The sequence below is a fragment of the Larus michahellis genome, chromosome 20, assembly GCF_964199755.1.
Source record: "Larus michahellis chromosome 20, bLarMic1.1, whole genome shotgun sequence".
Classification (NCBI taxonomy): domain Eukaryota; kingdom Metazoa; phylum Chordata; class Aves; order Charadriiformes; family Laridae; genus Larus; species Larus michahellis.
Genome location: NC_133915.1, coordinates 5,832,940 through 5,853,767, shown reverse-complemented (window position 1 = coordinate 5,853,767; position 20,828 = coordinate 5,832,940). Strand labels below are relative to the sequence as shown.

Genomic DNA, 20,828 nt, shown 5'->3' with positions numbered 1-20,828 from the left:
ATGTCAGGCCACGGGGTGTTGCGGGTGTGTGTCTGTTTTTCGGCGGGAAGGGAGGCTGAGGGCGGCCTCCCCCACACCCCGCCGGCCTCGCCCGCCCCACCCGGCCGTCGTGCCTGGCGGGAAAGCGGCGGCGCGCAGTGCGCAGGCGCACGGGCCGTACCACGGCGGGCGCGGCGGGGGGGGGGGGGGAGCGGCGCGGCCCACACAAAGGCGGCGCGGGGGGGAGCGGGGAGCGGTGCGCATGCGCTTCGCGTCTTCCCGGCAGCCAGGCGGGTCCCGGCCGGGCGGAGGCCGCGGCGCAGCCGGGGGCTCGCGTAGATGTGCAGCCCGGGGCGGGCGCCGCCTGGGCCGGCCCCGGCCGGGGACCTGCCGCCCGAGTGGGAGACGGACGACGAGCGCATGGCTTTCCTCTTCTCGGCCTTCAAGCAGAGCCGGGAGGTGAACAGCACCGAGTGGGACAGCAAGATGGCCTTCTGGGTCGGGCTGGTGCTGGCCCGCGGTCGCCGCCGGGGCTCCGTGCGTACCTGCCTGCGAGACCTGCAGCACGGCTTCGAGCGGCGCGGCAGCCTCCCGCTCGGCCTCGGCACCGTCCTCCGGGAGCTCCTCAGGTAGCGGCCTGCGCCTGGGCAGGCCTCCCGCTGCGGGGGTGGGGGACAGGGGAGGCCGCGGGGGGGCGTCTGAGGGTGTCCCTGTGAGGGGGGGGATGTGTCTCTAGGGGTGGAGGGTGGGGGTGTTTCTGTAAGGGGGGGAGCCATCAGGGAGGAGAGGCCTGAGGAGAGGTGGTTGCAGAAGGAGGGGGTGTGAGGGAGCTTTGTGCCCTGGATGCAGGCAAGGAGAGCTCTGTGTGGTGTCAGCCTGGACGTGTCCAAGGCAGGGCTGGACGGGACTCCGAGCAGCCTGGTCTAGTGGGAGGTATCCCTGCCCAGGGCAGGGGTGTGCAACGAGATGAGCGTTAAGGTCCCTTCCAGCCCGTTCTTTGATGTCAGGAAGGAGTTCTTTCCTGTGAGGGTGGCAAGACACTGGCCCAGGTTGGCCAGAGAAGCTGTGGCTGCCCCATCCCTGGAGGGGTTCAAGGCCAGGTTGGCCAGGGCTTGGAGCAACCTGGGCTGGTGGGAGGTGTCCCTGCCCAGGGCAGGGGGTGGCACTGGGTGGCCTTCAAGGTCCCTCCCAACCCAAACCGTTTTGTGCCATGCTCTGTGTGTGGTGGGGAGAGTGCTGCAGGGTGCTGGATGGACATGGAGGGGGACATGATGGAAGACTTGATGCTCTTTTTGGAAGGGTGGTTGTGCTTGCCCGCACTAAGTGCTGGGAGTGTGGGAGAGCTTGAGGGGGTTTTGGTTGCTGTGACAGGGCTTGCGAAGGAGAGGAGAGCACAGAGAGGCCCAAGGGAATATGAGGTTATGTTATGCGGGGGGAATTTGGGAGCCCTGTGCAAGGTGAAGCATGGACAGGGAGTTCGAGGAGCTCACCCTGGGGCTCACAGGGGGTGTGGGGAGTGCAGGGGATCCCAAGGGAATAAGGTGCTGGGAGTGTTTGAAGGTGCAAGGGGAGCTTTGTGTTGAATTGGGTTGTGTTTCCTGAAATGGTTGTTGTGATGACCAGGCTGCAAATGGTATGTGTAGGGGGCATGTGGGGATGTGGTGTGCTGGTATTTGCAACCAGGTGTTTTGTGTTGTGAAACTAGAGCCTAGCACTGACACCCTGAAAAGATTCAAGAACAGCAGGAGCTAGCTGAGTCTGTGTCTGTAACGTAACAAATAAAACTTCTGGATCTGAGAAAAGCTATATTTGCAAAACATGCAAATGAAGCATCCTGAAATGTGCAACTGCCCCTTCTAAAAACCAGTCCTCCCCATGGATTTCCTTGTTTGATGCTTCATCAGTTTCAAGTCAGAAAACTGGGAGAAACTTACCAAACTGGAAAAATAGTAAACAAAAGACCCCTGTGTCCAGAGGAGCCCTGGGAGGAGTGGAGGCCTCTGTGCATTTTCACGGGCAGCAGTAACACATCAAACTAACTAGAAACTAACTTGTAGTTAGGAAACACCACTAGGGCTGTGGATGTACGAGGGCAATGTTTCAGTTAATAATTCTCCATCCTAGCACTCTTGCTCGCTGCCAGTGGGAGGGCTTAGACTGACCATGTTCAGTTCTGCATGCATGTCTTCTCTCTAGACGTGGCAAGCTGCAGAGGGAGTCAGACTTCATGGCCAGTGTAGACAGCAGCTGGATCTCCTGGGGTGTGGGAGTCTTCATTCTGAAGCCCCTGAAGTGGACTCTGTCCAGTGTGCTGGGTGACAGTAAAATACCTGAGGAGGAAGAAGTTCTGATTTACGTGGAGCTGCTTCAGGTGAGTGTTGTTGAGAGCTTTCTCAAGATTATGCATCTCCAGAAAAATTACGAGTCATTTCCTTGCTAGCAAGGAAAGATCAGGATTGAACAGGCCTTCGTTTGTACTCGTTAGATGTTTAAAAGCCTCTAATAACTGGGGAATAAGAAATCGTTTATATCTACAGATGTTCCTTGAAACTAATAACAACTTTTCTCTGAATTCCAAGAAATGGGAGGGGCAGGCTTGCTTGCTTGTCTAGGAGGGCAAGTAGTATGCTGTGAGACCACTGGAAATCTCAGGTTTGAGTTTGTGCGAGTGTAGTATCCGAGGGAAACTTGCAGATTGAGTGCCATCTGTTGTAGGGAGAAATGGGTGACGTAGAAGTTGCTGGCTGTCAGTCCAATGTATCATTGAGCTGAACTCACATGTGCGTTACTAAAGGCTGCTTTCACTTCAGAGCGTGTGCTTTCAGCCTGCCTTTTCAGACATGATTAGAACCGCCCTTTGTCCTGTCAAACCTGTGCCTTTTCTGTGGCACATTGTTAGTGGTAGACCTGTGGGTCGCATTGTGAATTCATCTAACTCATTGTTGCTCAGCCTGGCTTGGACAGTGCAGTGCTGACAGTCTCTGTGTTACTCAGCGACTGTTAAAATTAGCACCAAGACTTGCTGCTGTTGCGTGCAAGCGCTGTCTAAATGACCGGGACAAGCAGGAATACAAGAGCTCTTTAGATGTGTTCAACTGTTTGTAGTTACTCTGATAGCAGACGCTGTCTAACCTCTGCAGTGGGTGTTCCACAGCCCTTTCAGAGGGTGTGTGCAGCGGAGAGAAGAGAAACCTTTTAAAAAGGTGCCTGGAAAACCACAAGCCTTGATGTGGAATCTGGGGGTGGTTGGAAAGAGTTGTTTCTGTAGTCCTAAGTGGACCATAACTCTCACTTGCAGTGGGGAAAACGCTTCTTTTTCCTCTGCCCATGTAGAAATGATGCAAAATGTCTCAGTGAGTAGAATTACAGTGTGGGTTAAAGAAAAGCTTTCGTTGGGTTGAAGCTTGGGGAGGGGGAAGAACTTTGAGAAATGCAGAGGAGGCTCACTTGCTGCCTGTGTGATTATGTCGTTCTGTAGCATTTGCACAGGGAACGTGAGTAGTGTAGCTTTGGTTCTCAGGGAAAACTGTAATATTTTTCATTCCATCAATGGTGATATGTTTAAAGCATTGTAACTGCTTTTGAATGTTAGGTACAACTCATTCTGAAAGTCTGTCTGGCTCAAAACATCGTGTGTCTAACTTTTCACCTTCAGCGTGTGGGAGGAAGCAGGTGTGGACTTGGCAGTTGTTGTGGGAGTGCTGTGTAAACTAATAGACAGCTCTGTTGCTTCCTTTGCAGGAGAAAGCAGAGGAAGTTTATCGCCTGTATCAGAACTCTGCGCTTTCTTCTCACCCTGTTGTTGCCCTCTCAGAGCTGCGTTCCCTCTGTGCCAGCGTTTGTCCAGATGAAAGGACGTTCTACTTGTTGCTTCTCCAGCTGCAAAAGGAAAAGAGGGTCACGATCCTGGAACAGAATGGAGAGAAGGTACAGGGTAAAGGTGACTGCTTTTGGGTGGTATAATCCCTGTCTTGCATTTCATCTGGCTGGAAAGAATACCGTATGGGCTAAATATGGGCGTTCTTTGATTGGAAAACTCAATTCTGTGTGCTCCAACATCATAACCTGGTTATAGATGAGATTAAATCCTCAGTCTTGCATGACAGGTTCTTATTTTTCTCCGTCAAACATTTGTAATATTACTTATGTAATTTAAAAGCTAGAAAATTGGCAAACACGGTAGTTGTCTACTCGCAGGTTGACTGTTCCCAGCTACCCCCAAACTGAAGTTGTTCCACGCTACTAGAGTCAGCCTTCCACTTTCTGTGGAAAGGTTTTCCTGTCTGTCAGTAACTACAGCGATGCAGGCGCTCCCGTCTCTAAGATGGCACATTTGCCTGTAGTGTTCTGCACCGTACAGTTCAGTACTGAAGTACTTAGAAATGTGACATTGCCATACACTGTTCGGAGCACCAGGACAGCTTTAAATCTTCAGGGTGTTCCGTTAAGGCTTTCTGTTTTCACACTGGTGTTACTCGATCCTGTCTAGTTTAATATTAGATTATATGGTAACTGGTATGTCCTCATCACTCTATTACAGGGCTTAAGCTGGGGATGTAAAAAACATTGTTTCCTTCCATCAGAGTGAAAGTATTTCTAGTGCAGGCACAGATTCTGGAGGCAACTGGCTTGAGCGTGTGGTTCTTTTTCTTTAGATAGTGAAGTTTGCCCGAGGTCTTCATGCCAAAGTCTCCCCAATGAATGATGTGGATATTGGAGTGTATCAGTTGATGCAAAGCGAACAGCTGCTGTCACAGAAGGTGGAGTCCCTTTCCCAGGAAGCAGAGAAGTAATTTGGGGAAGGGTGGTGGGAAGAACTTCTGTGTGCTGTAGAACTGTGTATTCCTGTAGCATAGTTAGAACGAAGCTGCTTTCTGAAAGTCATTCTTTCCTGTTCAGTAAACATAACAGCCACAGTCATCTGGTAGGGCAGGTTTTCCAGTCTTTGTTCCCTATCCCCATGAAAACAACTTGCAGTGAGTGGATGTCAAAAGTTTTTGCAAAAAGATTTGGAATGCGTTCAAGAGCTATTTCTGAGAAGCAACAATGGCTTAAGAGCGGTCGTATCTGAAATGCATTGTTACTCCGTCACCTCTGGATTAGAGCAAGGTAGCGAGGATGGTTGCTGATTTGTGAAATAACTATTGCTTGCAAAGGAATAAGCTGCTTTTCTTTGTTGCGTCTCTGCAGATGTAAAGAGGATGCCCGGAGCGCTTGTAGAGCTGGGAAAAAGCAATTGGTAAGTACTGTTCCACTTGGGAGCAACTACAAGGGAAGCGTCTGGGAGCTGGTCCATAGCTGCAGATAATGACCATTGGCATTGTGTGATTGAACTTAGACGTGTTGAAGTGGTGTTTCTGAGGCCAAAGGTCTCCTTAAGGTGAAGATAAGAATATATTTGTCCAGAGTGATGTGGTGAAGAGAAATGGAAGTATCTAACTCTTAAAACCAGCTGGTGTGTGTGTGTTACTGCACAAGGATTGCTATTTTTTTTGCACTTCCTTTGGCTGCTGCCCAGTTTGCGATCCGAGTCTGTGTATCTAATGTCTCCAGGCGCTGAGATGTTTGAAATCCAAACGAAGGACAGAAAGGCGCATTGAAGAGCTTCATTCCAAGCTGGATGCGGTGCAGGGGATCTTGGATCGTATATATGCCTCCCAGACTGACCAGATGGTAGCGTGTTAATTTTGTCTTGTGCTTCTCACTTTAGCCCCGCTCTTCTCATTTGTGCTGCTTTACCTGCTTGTCAGAGCTTGTGTCTGAGGGGTGTAAGCTGCCTGGTGAGACTCGATTCTCCGCTCTAGGAAACAGCAAATCCGCTGTTGGGGTATCGCTCTGAATAAACCTGCTTGTGGCTCCATTTTCTGCTTGTGTGCTAATGTTTCTCTGGGGGTCCCATTTGGATAATGGGTGTCGAGGGAAGCTTACACGGCCTGTTGTTTGTTCTTAGTTAGCACTGTGCATCTTTCTTTTTTTTTTTTTTTTAAGGTATTTAACGCCTATCAGGCTGGTGTGGGAGCTCTGAAACTCTCTATGAAGGATGTTACTGTGGAGAAGGCAGAGAACCTGGTGGATCAGATACAAGAGGTACTGAAACAAGACCATATCTAAAGAAACAAGCAAATAGTGTGTGGATGTACGCAGCACGCTTGCCCGGCTATTAATGCTGAGGCTTGTGGCACGGTTTGGTTTCTGTCACCAGAGCAAACTGACTCTAATCTTGATCTTTTTAGACGAGCGAGCAGAGGTCTCCAAATAATTGTGTTTGGGTTTACACATGTGCATTTATTGCTGGCTAGTAATCACAGTTTTAATTAAATTTGTGTATTTCGTGTATTCTTTTGGTTAGCAATATTGTGCAAGCTCACAGCTCTCCTAGAAAATGTTTAGCAAGATGTATTAAAAAGAAATACAAGTCATATCTTTGGAAGCTGGAATGCAAATACATGCATAAAAACGGGGTCTTAAACCCCCCTAACCCATAATCTTCTGCAGTTCAGTAAAGGAAAGGAGACGACTTTATTCTGAATGAATTGAAATGAAGAGAGTAATCTGTCTGCATAAGCTGGTGTGAAAAACAGAGAAGGATTACTTTTTTAGCAACTTCAGCTCCACGTACTTAAATGGTGACTTCAGCTACCGAACTGAGAGGCTGTCTGTAAAAATTTCGTAGCTGAGATGTATTGGTCTTCAGCTTCCTTGTTTTCTTAGCCTAAGCTGCAATACGGGCTCATTACTTATGTGAAAAAGCTGAAATTAGGGAGCTTTTCCTCCTTTTTTTTTTTTTTTTTTTTTTTTTTTTTTTTCCTGTCTGTGAAATTCTGTTTCAGGTTTGATCATCAAATGTGCTATTTGTTCTTGTAGCATTTACTAAATAATATTCCGTATTACTGCTTTTGCTACTGAAGCCCCAGTCATGTTGGGAATCTCTCTTGTGCATTAGTATCTGCTGCCTTTAAGTCAACTTCTGAATTTTTTTGTTATTTCTACTTTTGACATAGGTGGCTACAGTAAGACATAAAATTAGCTTATATTCTGTATCAAACACTCTGTATGTTTCCTCAGCTTTGCGATACTCAAGATGAAGTAGCCCAGACTCTGGCTGGAATGGGAATCAATGGTCTAGGTATGTTTTGGGGTTTTCATCTTCTCTTGCACTGCTGGCCCTCTGTGCTGCCATCCCTTCCCTGCTCCCTCCCCACCTATGTCTAGTCCTCCTTCCTGGGAGAATAATCGCCCACTGAAATACCAAGGACGTTGCTATTGGCACCTTGAGAGGGAGCGAGGACTGACAAGGAGTTCTCTGACAGTGGGTTACAGAGGAATCAGCATTTGCGCATCTCCAAATCCTTGCAGTCTCTAAGTGCCGGTGGATTTTAGTTCAGAGTTGTGTAATGTTGATCTAAATCTATTTTTAGAGTGGCTGCCGCTTTGTTTTTTTAAGTGATGATCTCTTTCCTGTGGCCTGTGTGTTGCTGCAGCTTTTTTGTCTCTGCTGAAATGTTTTCCTGCCCTTAGATATCTCAGCACAAAGGCTTCTAAAGGAGTAACTTCTCCTTGAGATCAGGACTGAATTTTCACCCTCAGAAGCAGCACAGGGAGTTCCTAATTATTATGAGTAATGATGGACGGGAGTAATAATACCTCTCTTAAATTTGGACTTCAGTTTGTGCTGTGAAAATGCTACTTAATTCTGCTTGGAACTGAATGTTTTCTTTAATCAGCAGAGATGGACACTGAGGAGCTTGAGAAGGAGCTGGACAGCCTCCTCCAGGACTCGACTAAGGAGCCTGTAGATCTGCCTCCTGTTCCCCAGAAGGTGCTGAATCCACCCATTTCTGATGCTGAGCTTGAAGCTGAATTGGAAAAGCTCTCTGTTGCTGATGGAGGTACGGATGTCAGCAAGTTGCGTTGGTTAGCTGCTATTAGGAGCCATGGCAGCCTTGTGAAATAAAACGTGTCTAGCAGAACTGAAGTCTGAGCCAGAATCTTTCCCGCTTCAGTTACCTGGTTGAAAGCAAGCTCTCCTGGCAGCCCTGCCAGGTGTTCGACGGCATTGTCTTTCACTACCAGCCAAAGTCTTCAGAGAAACTGCCCTCTTTGTTAGAAATTCTGCCTGAACTTTTTGCCATGGGGTATAGGGAAAGTTGAAGGCCAAGTACCTTTGGACTGATTACTTTTTGTTGTCGTTTAACAAAGCCTATACAAAGCCAGGCCGTGGTTTTTGTATGTTCTGTTAAGAGTGATAAAGTATACCAGCATTTTTGTGCCTGTTGCTGCCAAGCACACAGCATCTTCTCTGCCCTAGAATGCTTCCAATGCTTATCTTATGTGTTACAGGTATGATGTCTGCTTAAACTAATACTAAACTAGTCTTTATTTAGTGACATGAGTGACCAGAGCTTATGGGCTTGAACTGTGTGCTGAGTTTTTGCTAGACTTGTCTTGGACTGGGGTAAATAGACTTTAATTTTCCTTTCAGGAATCTCTTAATGAACAATTAACTGTCCATATAGTTTTCTTTCTATTTGTGTAGCTGATACATTCTGAAGTTTCAGAGCGGAAGAACGGTCAGCATCCCATATCAAACATGGAGCGTGGGTTTCCAAGAGAATGCGATTGAATATTGAAGCACTGAGGCGCTCTGAAATTGCATTTGTTAGTTATGACATGGTTGATCTAGTCGCTCTTACTGATGAAAACTGATCTTTCTGTTGCAATTTTCTTTATAGATTTGGCACAAAAGACTCCCTCTGCTTCCTCTGAACCCAAAACAGCTCTGGGACTGAATCTCTAAAGACCCAACAGTATCCTGTTGCTGCAGTTTGAGAAGTTGTTTTAAGGTTCCTTAACTAATGACTAGAACTTCTGGGGAGAGGGGTGACGCTCCCCTGTTCTTCATGGATATCACTTGGCTCAGCAACAGGATCTCCTGCCATGACAATCCACTCTGGAACTGGCCCCAGCTGGTGTTTGTCATCTCTGTGCCAACATCTGCACTGGTCTCAATTTGACTTGTGATCCCAAGTCACTCTGCGACATCCAGTCTTCCCTTCTGGGAATGCAGTTCACTATTCTGCCCGGTGAAGATGAACTCTTCTATGTCCATAACAGTGCTCGTTTTTCTTTCTTTGCTGTGGCTGATGTTGAGAATCTGAGTTGCAGCGGTATTGCAGTTGCTCAACATTTGGCTGTTTGTGTGGTTGTTTAAAAACACTTGGCACATAGGTACTGTCCCTGACATAAGTTATCTGCAACAAGCTTAAACACCTTATGATAGTTCTATCCCCCCCTGTCTGTATTTTGCACGGTCGTGGACAACTAGACACTATAACTGTTAAATTGTAGGAGATTTTGTTGCTGCTCTAGGGGGCAGCAAGTGCAAGCACAAGACAAAAATAATTCCTCTTTCTGTAACGATACTAAGGCCTTAAAAGGGAGACCTGCAAAAGATTTCAAATGAAGAAGTTTCTTAGGCTGCCTGTTGTGATGAAGGCGTGCAATCACTAGAATACAATTTTCTGCTTGCTCTTACTTGAAACTTGAGCCGTTAGCTATTTTTGTATCTTCCCTATTTGCAAAACTTCTTGGGAACTGCAGGGTGATCTGCACTGAGCTCTCGTATTGAGTGATTTGGAGTGGGAGGAGAAGGGATGCATCACTTTCCCTTTCTGAAAGGACGGTTTCATGTAACAGCCTTGACTTTGCCTTCAGTCTTGATGTTGCAATTCCACAAGATTATGGGTTACCAGAAAGCCCAAAACAAAACCCTGTAAATGTTTCTAATGAAAAAAGGAGCAAAGCAGCTGAAGATGTTTTTTAGAGGCTGTCTTTGCCCCTCAGAAGTGAAATCGTCGTCTTTTGCAGGTCCCTTTTTTATTATGCGTATGCATGTGGAAGAGCGGAAAGCCTGATGCCTACTGTGAATAAATGAATTCTTTCAGGAGGGGAATGTGCTATTAACTGGGCTTTCTGCACACGGAGCCCGTGCGTGGCAGGGGAGCGACTAGCGATGTGCTGCTGTATAACCAGTCCTCCTCTCCCTGCACCTCTCCCTGACTTGGAATGTATTCCCAGCACCGTTCGTTTCTACGCTGCCTCCGGTACCAAGCTCCATTGCTCGAGCCGTGTGGGTGGCAGCTTAGGCGAGCGGTAAGCTAGGGCTGGAGTTCCCATGTCCTGTTAATTATTGACGACCCGGCTTTAGACCCAGAGGACAGGGGAAGAAATTAAAGGTGTCACTAGGGCGCTGCGTTGGCTCTGGCTTCTCTGTCACTTTGTCCCAGCGTGCAGATTCCTGCCAGAGAAGGTGTGCTGTAGCCAGCTAGCCGTTTACCCAGGCTGCACACGGAATTATTTGAATTGACTTGAAGCTCTGTATTCCTTTCCTTTGTAAGTAAACGGGAGAAAAAACACTGTGGCTTCTGCCTATGTGTAATAAAGGGGAGGGGAGGAACGGAACCAGAGTCCTTTGCGGTGCTTCCTTTTCTTTGCCTGTGCCACAGATCACTGCCATAATAGTGATGTTCCAGCGCTGCTTCTGCATCTATAAAACTTGTCTGCTGAAAGTAAACGGGCAGATTCCTGAGCTGCTTTGTCAAAAAACCCCAAGTTGAATAAGTGCTGTACCAGACTGATTTCCCTGAGCCTTTACACTGTGTTTAAAAAAAAAAAAAACAAACCCAACAGGTACGATGGTTAACCTAAAGTTGTCTGTCTTCACCAAATACCCTGTGCTGGGTTTTGAGTTGTACAGCCTTAATTTTACAAGTATCACTTTGGAAAAGGCTTGTTTCTTTTTATTTCCTTCAGCTTGTCTTACGTTTCCACTTTTTCATCGTTGAGCATTTTGCAAACGTGCAATTTCACACAGAACACCATCCTTTGCCTAAGGCACCTTGCTGTGACCATGGAGGAAACTGCTGTGCCAGGAAGTCAGTTCTCCTAATTGCCCCCTTGTTTTTGTACTAAACACTATGTAAACCTTATTCTGGGACAGTTTTTGTCCAGCTCCTTGTTCTCCTGGTAATTAAGCAGTGTCGCTGAGGAGACTGATACTGGTTTTTCTCCTTTGTTTAAAGACAATGAATCTAAATGGAGTAACCTGATGTGTAAACTACTCAAAACAAATTACTCCTACTTCCCTCCCATACCAAGATGCCCGAAGTAAGCTTTGAGCGTGCAGTGCAGGCAGTCGAGCCTGTTTGCTCTGGCAAGAGGTTTGATCGGCGCTGGGTGCTGATCCCTGGAGAGCTGCTGTGGTTTTTTGCTGGGACGGGCAGGGAGGAGGAAGTTTCTTCTTCCCTGTGCTTATTTTCTGCTCTCTACCGAGCCCCCCCTGAGTTACACTGGTCTTGCCTACAGCCAGTATCGCTGGATTATTTTTTTAAAGGATCGGATAACCCCTCGTTTCTCCCCTGCTGTCAGAACTTGTGTCTTCTCTGGAAGTAAAGTGCAGAGTGATTCCTGTAGGGATAAACACTCTCCTGGAATTCTCTAATGCATCTGAGACAGCCATTCTGGAAGAGGCATTGAAGAGTTAAACCCAAGCAGCTGCTGCTTTATTTGAAGTGGCTTGTAATTTTCTCCCTTTGATGCAAAGTGGGGAATGTAATCAAGATGGCTGAATAGAGAATTTTGAGTATATTTTGGTGAGACAGCAGGGAAGGGAAATAGAGGGCAGCTTCTTGCTGGGCGAGGAAATTAAATATAAAAACCTAGAGCTGAATTGCCACCAAACTGGAGTCTTATCATACTTGAGTGCTGTTTAAAATAGTACTTAACTTGATTCTCGGGGAAAAAAAATAGCAGCTGCTTATGCGAGGAAATGTAGGAACTGTTCAGTAATATAAAGCAGGAGAACAGCTTTCTCGGTAGATAAAATTGCATCAAGCAGGCAGGAGGAGTTAATTGTGAACATGAGTAACTGCCTGTGTTTTGTTTGAGTAACTGTATTGTGTTCGCCTGTGACAGCAGAGTTAACGGTCCGCTCTTCATTAGGTGTATTTGGAGATGCACAGAAATTGGGTAATGGATTGGATCCCTCTCCATCCCGTTTTCCCCCTGCTAACCCAGCTTTGAATGTCCGCTTTAATATAAGCAGTGTGCAAGGGCGAGATCCTTTCTTGGATATTTTGAAGCTCCTGCGGAGGAGGAAGGTTTCGTCGAGGAATGATTTCCTGGAATGCCTCCTGGCTTGGCATGTGCGACCTAGGTGTACCGTGGGCTCTCACTCCGAGCCTCTGCCGTGATTTAATGCTGTATGACAGATCACCTGCCGTCGCTGGTATTCCTGTTGTTAGCGTCTTGCAATGTAGATCTCAAAAATCTTTGTGCCCGGTATGGGGAATGTGAGAAAAATGTCCTTTGGGGCACAGAGGACAGTTCATCCGCATGCATCCTTAGTGCACTGCCAGGGTCCTGTGGTGTCTGGGCAATTAGGTGACCCTCCTTTTCCTCTGATTAAATTCTGGGGAGGACGAAGGGAGCCGGCCTGGCACAAAAGAGCCAAGCTGAAGTGCTGAGCCATGAGCCGGCTGTTGGTGCCATCTAGCTGCCCTTCCTGGCATAGGCACTTGGCAGGAATAGGCTGCAGACGGTGGAACTAATGAGGCTTAATTAAACAAAGCCTTCAGAACTAAGTGCTGTGACATGCTGGCAACAACTTTCTTTAACCTGTCACAAAGCAAGCGTGCTGTTTGCTTTAGGAGTAAGCTGCTTGGTGCTGTATCTTCAAGAGAATAATTGCGCTCTTGTTTGAAAGTTGTTCTTGGGCAGTTTCTGCTCTATCTGGGCTCCTGCAAAGCCTGGGTTGCAGGGTCAAGTTAATTAAATCTCAGCGCAGCTGAGCTGACTCTGTATAGATTGGCTGCTGCTTTCTTCAGAAGTGGCGTATGTGACAGGCGAAGGCAGAGGGCGTCGTGATACACTACAGCAACTACCAATGTAACGAGTGAACTAACGCTGAACTGCCTGCGTCGGTTTTTCAGGTCGAGTTGGAAAGCTTTTGCTGCCCTTTCCCACCTTGCCCAGTTTACCAGCAAGGCATTTCTCAACAGCAGGTCCCCGTTTACGCAGCCGTTACAGAGCTGGCTCTCGAGGAAACTTGCCTCCTGAAGGATTTTTCTGGCATTTCTTCCATCAGAGGAGCCCTTCTGCTTACAGAGTGGCTTTAGTTACAAAGTGATGGATGGGATCTTCTTGTGTCCAAGGCTAAACTGTGGGTCAGACCTGGTTCCTAATACCACGCTGTTCCTCCCCTCAATGCAATAGGGGAGAGTCTTAGAGAGCCGCTTGCTTGTCAGTCTGGAGTGAGAGTTTTACGGGGCAGGAAGAGGAGTAGTTTTAGGGGAGATATTCCTGCTCATTCCCCACTTCTGCAGTACCACGACACCTGCAATTGCTGCTTTTCAGCTCCAGCAGACTAATGGTGAGGCAACGGCTGGGGTTGCTGGGCTCTACTCGGCCCTTGTGAGAGGAAGAGCTGTTCTTGTGCTCTCGGAGATGGTAGGGTACCGAGGAAACCTCTTGGGGGTGACTGCCGTTTGCTGACCGGGCTGGTTCTGTGCTGGAAAGACATCTTGATTTTCCAATTAATGTTTTCAAGCTGTCGGTCGATCACTGACGTGACAGCTAATGTGGAACTAGTTAGGAACTAAATTTAAAGAGGGAGTTACGAACTTGAAAGAAATGCTACCTTATATCACTTTACTGAAAATACCCACATTTATTTATCAAAAAATCTCATCCAAGCGATGTTCAGAATCCTCTTTGGTCCTACACAAAACCTCTACTGAAAGAAAGACTGTCTGAAAACTGTGTTCCGTCTGAAACTTTCAGAAAGAAAAAGCTTTCAGATTTGTACAGGCTTCTTTTTTTTTTTTTTCTGGTGTGCTTTGTACCTGTGGACTTGAAGGAATTTTGCAGCAAAAATTAAATGCCAGTTTTGCACCACTTGCAGCTGGGCAGCTCAGGACACGGGGGGAATAAATGGTTTAGGGTCATATATCTGCGCCGTGGCTCAGTGCCTGCGCACTGAATTTAGGCGTCTTTTATTCAGAGATGGAGGGCACTAAATTTCCATCCTGATTTGCATTGAGGACCCTCAAATCCCACTTGAACGTTTGTTATTTTACCCCGTCAATCCTATCACCTAATTCCCAAGCAACTTACCCTGCCGGCTGCGGGCTCCCAATGCCACGTTCTTCTCGGCTCGCAGAGGACTGACCTGCTGAGCTGGGGACCTGGTACGCGTGCAGAGAAGGATCTCACCTGTGTGAAATCCAGAGGGAAGTGCAGAGCAGCCTGCTTCACGAGTGGAGAAGGTCTGTCTGCAAGAGTAAAGAGAGTCCGATTCCCTCTTGCGTTGGGCAGCAAGTCCCAGCCTGGCCAGTGCAGAAGGGATTGACTGGGATTCTGTAGCAGGCACCAGATCAACAACGGATGAAGAGCTTCTGAGAGAGGAGAGGGAGGAAGGCTTGCAGCAAAGCCCTCCCAGCTCGCTCAAGTGCCGGAGGTGAGCGCCGGCTCTTTGTGAGCGGCAGGCTGCAAAGAGAGAAAAGTGGGGTGGGAGGCAAGAGCGGTGGGGAAAAAAGCAGACGCCACGCTGTCAGCAGGAGATTTGGAAAGGAGTCAGAGCTTCAAGCACTTTTCGTTGTGCCGGGTCGTCTGGCTGGGTGTGAGAGCTGGGAGGATGGCAGTTGGTGCTTCTGAGATGTCAGTGGAGCCGTGAAAAGGGTTTTTGGATGCTGATGGGGGCTTGAACAGCTGTGGAACCTCTCAAGTGCCTGGAACAAAAGGGAACCCATGGATGGTTTTTACTCCTCCGCAGAAGGAGATGGGCAGGATGTGATCAATGACACCAGCAGCAAGAAGAGCTGGGCAGAGGAAAGCAACTCCAAGTTGCCCTTCCGCGTGGTGACAGCTGCCTTGCTTTTCCTTCTCATCCTCTCCACGCTGCTGGGCAACACCCTGGTGTGTGTGGCTGTGGTCAAGTTCCGACACTTGCGCTCGAAGGTCACCAATTTCTTCGTTATCTCCTTGGCAGTGTCCGACCTCTTTGTGGCTGTACTGGTGATGCCCTGGAAGGCTGCCACCGAGGTGGCGGGGTTCTGGCCCTTTGGGGCCTTCTGTGATGTTTGGGTGGCTTTCGATATCATGTGCTCCACCGCCTCTATCCTCAATTTGTGCATCATCAGCATGGACCGTTACTGGGCCATTTCCAACCCCTTCTGCTATGAGAGGAAGATGACGCAGCGCGTGGCTTTCACCATGATCGGAGCGGCTTGGTTACTGTCCCTCTTCATTTCCTTCATCCCTGTGCAGCTGAAGTGGCACAAGGATCGTGAGCTCTTTAGCCAACAGGAGCCAGGTTTTAACATCACTGGGGAGGAGGAGAACTGTGATTCCAGCCTCAACCGGACTTACGCCATCTCATCTTCTCTCATTAGTTTCTACATCCCTGTTGCCATCATGATTGTGACGTACACCTGCATCTTCCGCATTGCCCAGCGGCAGATCCGCAGGATCTCCTCCCTGGAGAGGGCGGTGGAACATGCCCAAAACTGCCACAGCAGCGACTGCCCTCACGAGGCCTCCCTGAAGAACTCCTTCAAGAAGGAGACCCAGGTCCTCAAGACCCTCTCCATCATCATGGGTGTCTTTGTCTTCTGCTGGCTGCCCTTCTTCGTGCTCAACTGCATGGTGCCCTTCTGTAATCTTGACCTACATGAGCCAGGAGAGCTACCTTGTGTCAGCAAGACTGTCTTCAACATCTTCGTCTGGTTCGGGTGGGCCAACTCTTCCCTCAATCCCATCATCTATGCTTTCAACGCAGACTTCCGGAGAGCTTTTGCAACCATCTTGGGCTGTGGCTGCCTTTGCCCCAGCAATGCAGTGGAGACAGTGAACTTCAGCAATGAGCTGGTCTCCTACCACCACGACACCACGTATCAGAAGGACGTGGTGACGCTCAGCTACCCCCAGCTTCTCCCCCATGCTGCTCTGCAGATGGAAAGCCACGAGGCGTCCTTTGACAAGGTTTCTCAGGTCTCTCAGCCCTCTCGCAACGCCTGCCCTGCGGATGCCTTGCCTGCGGTGATGCACGTGGAGCACGAAACGGCTGTCTCCCTAGAGAAGATCACGCCTTTCACCAGCAATGCGTTCGACTGAGACAGGGTCGGGAAAAGGGTGGTGGGGTGGTCTCAGGGAGAGACGGAAGCAGGGACACTATTGCAGTTGCCTGTTTTCTGAGGAGTTTGAGGATAACGTGCATATTGTACTCTCTGTCTGGGCAGGAGTTTACATTAATAAGCGTGGAATAGCCAGAGTGATTTTCCAGATGGCTCAAGGGCTTCAGATACGTGGGTTTTGTAACTCTCGGTTTCAGATCCAGCCCGGGTGGGCAGTAGGGGTCTGTGTCGCTGCTCTCTCTAGCTGACCCATGGAAAAATGCTTTCTGCAAAAGACGAAAATGCAAGGGCTTGAATTCCACTTTCCTTGTGACTTCAGCTGAGAATGCAAAGACTTGTGTGGTCTGCTGAGCCTCTCCTCTGTAGCCCATGAAGTAAAAACGCAGCTGTGCTTGTGGGGAGGGAGGCTGGCTTTGCCACTGCCCGTGTCCAAAGGGCCATCAGCCTTGGGCTGCTCAACGGGCACAAGCCAAGTGGCAAACAATACTTGGTGATAATTGCCACTGGCAGAACTAGATAATGCTGCCTTGTGCTTGGGATGGTGCTGTGCCGCATGGGAGCCTTTAGCTTGGGAAACCCACGTTCCCGGTGGGCTGTGCAGGAAGGAGGTAATGGCCTTGCTGGGATAACTCTTAGGCTCACCTCCAACTATCTCTCTGTTGCTCTGGCAGATTATCCTGCGAGTCTGGACAAGTATGCAGCCACCTTTCCTGGAGCCCTGAGGCTGTGCTTGGTAGCAGCTTGTCTGGAGCGTGTTGCAGGGGAGGATTCGGTGATCTAAAAGTCTGCTCTGGCCCCGGGAGCAAGAACCAGCCTCCCGAAGCTGGGACGTGCACAGGGAAGGCAGTCTAGGATGAGCATAAATTGTGTTTTAGCCCCAGGATGTCGGACCGTTTGCTCGAAGCCTTTGGGAATGAGGGTGTCTGAGCCCTTCAGACTCCGAGGGTAGAGGAGAAAATCAGATGTTAAAGCAAGAACATTGCTGTTTTGGTTTCTGCACCTCCGCAGCATCTCCCATCAGTCAGGTCCCCCTCCTTTTCCTAGACTGTTTCTTCCCCCTTTTACTTTGTTCTCCCTCTAATTCCCTTCCTCCCCCATTTCATTAAGGATCCTTCCACACTGCCTCCCTTGCTGTCTCATTTCAATAATAATGGCTTCTTAAGAGGCACTCCAGCTCACCTGTACTCTTTAATTAGCCCCGCTGGTGCGTAGGGGAGCTTGTGGCTGCTTAGCTGGGGGTAGAGACACCAAGTGAACAGCCCCCAGCATTTCAGTGCCGGCTGCGACACGAGTGACTTCAGAAAGGTGTTTTGATCGGTGCCTGGTTAAACACTGCGGCAGCAAGCGGCACATCCATGTCATCTTGAATCTGAGACATCTTTAGCTCTCTGGCACAGCAGAAAAGCCTCTCCCCCCCGCCCCTCCCCGGCAAACGTTCACAAAGAGAAAAATCAGAAAGTGATAATTACAGAGTAACGGTAATTATTAAATAGAGCCCAATTATAGTCAAGTTACAGCATAATCAGCGTGGGAGGGGAGCAGAGCTCAGCGTATCTGCAAGGTCGACGCTTGGATTTTTTTCTGGGGAAGCACGGATAAGACTCAACTTCATTTCTAAGCATCTGCCCGCGTGGCGGTGGTGGCCAGTTGTCAAAGCTGAGACGGTCTCGGGGCTTTTCAGCTCTGGGAGGGCGGTAGAGCCTAACTCAGAGCAGGAGTTGTTGTTCTGAGATGGGGGCGATCACCCGGCCTGTTTCTAGGAGGCCCAACGTGACTGATTTCGCTTGAACGTCGCTGCGATATGTGTAATGATTTCCCAGACTAAAAGCAGGTGTTGCGGCACGTGTGTGGCTGTGCTTTACTTCGGGACTCCTGGCGTGGTGGCGAGGAGGAGTGAGAATACCCAGCTTTTTTTTTTTCCCAAAGCAGAACTGTCCTGGCCTCCCTGGTTTTGAAGAGTTTACTGATGCTCGTCTTGTGGCAAAGTTCTGGGGCTTAATCCATGACTATTTGTAAAGCGAGCGGAGGAAAAACAAGTAGCTTGATGTACTGCTGTTATCAATGATACCATTCGATGATGATGATGATAACCATTTGATGATGATAACCACTCTATGATGAGTTGCAGGGTGAACCTGCAAAAGAAAGACAACGAAGAGGGTGAAACGATCCTTTCTTTTGTCCAGTTGTCTGCATTTAATTTGCTGCACCGGTCCCTGGCTCCGGAGCACTGGGGCTGTCCTCAATGAACGGTGCAGTGCACCAGCACCCTCGGCTGGACCTTTTACTGTGATTCGTGCCCTGGCCGGGCACATGGGTGGCTGAATCCGTCCTGGCATCGGCATCGGGGAAAAACGAGGTGGTGACAATGAGCTACACCAAAAATTGCCAGGTTACGAAACAGGCTTCTGCACATTGCACGCCTTCTGTGGTCAGTCTGGCAAATGGACAACGGCTCCAAGATGGTGTGGCTTGGGCTTGCTTGGGCAAAAATATACCTTGCTGATCTTGCTTCAGCATGGGTTTCTTTTTCTTTTTTTTTCCTGCTATGGGTTTCTTTTTCCTTTTTCTTTCCTGCTGTGGGTTTCCTGCACAGGTGTCCTCTGCTGTCCCACCGAGGAGCATCCTCCTCCGAGCATCCTTGCGCAGCTACTGCTGCATCCCTGCCCGAATTTCAGAGGCGAGCGTAATGAATCCCTACATGGGGCTGATCCCGGCACAGGGGCTGTGGGCCGCGACTCGTGTGTGCTGTTGCTTAGCTCTGCTCCTGCCCGGTAATCCCGGGTAGACCCGTTCGCTTTCTGGAGCTGTTTTTCACCGTGGGTGAACTGGGGGCAGCGATGTTGGCTCACAGGTTGAGAAGACGGGTGGTTTTTCAGGCTGTCAGCGCTGAGCAGTCTAGATAAGAATAAAATGAGTAAATAGGAGTTCAAATCCAATTCAACGCGAGCTTGATTGTGGAGTAAGGTAACAAACTGGCATCTTTAATGCTCTGAGTGTCCCTCAGCTGCTGTGGAGGCACCGGGGCCCCAACATTTTCTCATTAGGTGCCTGGTTATGTGAAGAGAGAGATCATTAACTAGGGAGAGGTATCCGGGACCCATCAGGCACAACTCAAGTGTCCAAAGCCCCCGGATACCCAGAGACTAGGGTAAAAGGAGCATTAAAATCTCAATTTAAATGGAAATTGGAGGCTGCTCCTGAGAGAGAAAGGGCAGCAGCAGCTGGCAGCCGCTGGGACTCGTGCTGCGACGTGGAGGTGAGCTGTTGGGCTGGCCAGGACTCGGCTCCCAACCTGGGGAAGCGCGTGTTTGGGGAGGGAGGACCCGAAGGGCAGCCGGCTGGGGACAGAGAGGACACCCTGTCCTGGCACAGGGGCTCTGAGCTGCCCCTGGCCCCTGCTCTGGTCAGCTCTCGGTGCCCCACTGCTGTGCTTTGCCCTCTCTTCTACCTCCTCCTCCGTTCCCCATCCCTGTGTAGCTAAAAATCCCATTTTCTCAAGTCGCGGCACTCGTGGTCCCATCCTCCCAGGGGACCGTCGGGCTCTGGCGGTGGGCTGTAGGCTCCTTTGAGCTCTGCAGGGTTTTTCCTCTTTTCTTTTCTCCACGTATAGTTCCTGCTGCGTTGACGAACAGCCAGCACCCCAGAGACATTTAGCAGTTACCAGGAGACACAGCAGGTTGCCCAAAACTGCTGCCGGAGAGAGAAAGCTCTGTGGTTCCGCTCTGCTCGGAGGCAAATGCCAGCAGCGGTGTAAGGGGGTTCCGCTGCCACCCAGGGCCTGCAGTTGGGCTTGCAGACACAGGACGGTGGCCACCACATGCTCTGAGTCTGGTTTGTGGTGGAGGTAGCTCCTGTTCTGGAAGCCTGTGCTGCTGGTCCTGCTTTCGGGTCATCTCAGCCCGGAAAAAGGGGAGCGGGGCTTTCATGTCTCCAACCCAGGCTGGAAATCGCCCTGCTCGTGTCCACGGAGGTTAGGAAAGGATGCTGCAAAGTTGGGAAAAGGGCGATGTCTTCCTCTGTGCAATCAGGAAATCAGTGCACGTTCTATTCTGTCGGCCTGGGGCTGCCAGGAACACTCTGGGAATTAACTGTTGGTGCGGCGGATGGACGCAGAGGTCGTGCCCACCCCTCCTTTCCCAGCTGGGTTGGAGGAGCGTATCTGGGGGGAAAACGTGGGGCAGGGGGTGGCTGTTGCCCTTGAAGTGGTTTTTTAAGGTTTAGGGGGGGATTGAATTTAGCAGAGAAAGGGAAGAAAAAGGAGGGGAAGGGGATGTGGCTGGTTTAAGTTGCTGTCTTGCCTGACTTTGCTTTCAGATTGGAAACATCAGCTGCTCTTCTCATCAGGCGGAGGCCGGGGCTGGTCTCCAAGGAAAGCAGCTCCAGGCAGGGGCGAAGATGGGATGAGGGCCTCCGGGTCCTTGGAGGAGCCTGGCAGAAGCTCTTGTGAAATCACAGGCCTGGCTTTCTCAATCTATATGGTAATTTGGAGCAATCAGTCATCTAAGGGTTGGGGGGGAGAGGCAGAAGGGATTAACCCTGCCCAGGAGCATTTTGTGAAAGCGAGGCCAGAAATCCACGGGGATGAATTCGTGGGAAGCCATGAGGATGGCTCTGATGGACCAGCGCTGCTGCCTCGGACTTTGTGTGTCTCTCACA

At 49.5% G+C, this 20,828-nt stretch overlaps 2 protein-coding genes across 3 annotated transcripts; both read left to right on the top strand.

The window, feature by feature from the left end:
- The first annotated feature begins 217 nt into the window (after nucleotides 1–217).
- Nucleotides 218–10,445, top strand: CHMP7 (charged multivesicular body protein 7). Of its 2 annotated transcripts, XR_012584263.1 has the most exons (11): nucleotides 218–608; nucleotides 2,176–2,350; nucleotides 3,721–3,906; nucleotides 4,635–4,768; nucleotides 5,170–5,218; nucleotides 5,533–5,652; nucleotides 5,968–6,066; nucleotides 7,045–7,105; nucleotides 7,707–7,868; nucleotides 8,712–9,406; nucleotides 9,847–10,445. XR_012584263.1 is itself a non-coding variant. In XM_074563514.1 (10 exons), exons 1-10 carry the CDS (start codon nucleotides 319–321, stop codon nucleotides 8,774–8,776), a joined length of 1,341 nt encoding a protein of 446 aa, XP_074419615.1. In that variant the 5' UTR covers nucleotides 218–318; the 3' UTR covers nucleotides 8,777–10,445. The 2 variants fall into 2 exon arrangements, 1 of the variants encoding a protein (XP_074419615.1); XM_074563514.1 differs by having other exon boundaries at nucleotides 8,712–10,445.
- A 4,151-nt stretch (nucleotides 10,446–14,596) lies between these two features.
- LOC141733347 (D(1) dopamine receptor-like) lies at nucleotides 14,597–19,098 on the top strand. The gene has a single exon (XM_074563593.1). It carries the CDS (start codon nucleotides 14,785–14,787, stop codon nucleotides 16,147–16,149), a length of 1,365 nt encoding a protein of 454 aa, XP_074419694.1. The 5' UTR covers nucleotides 14,597–14,784; the 3' UTR covers nucleotides 16,150–19,098.
- Nucleotides 19,099–20,828: the final 1,730 nt, after the last annotated feature.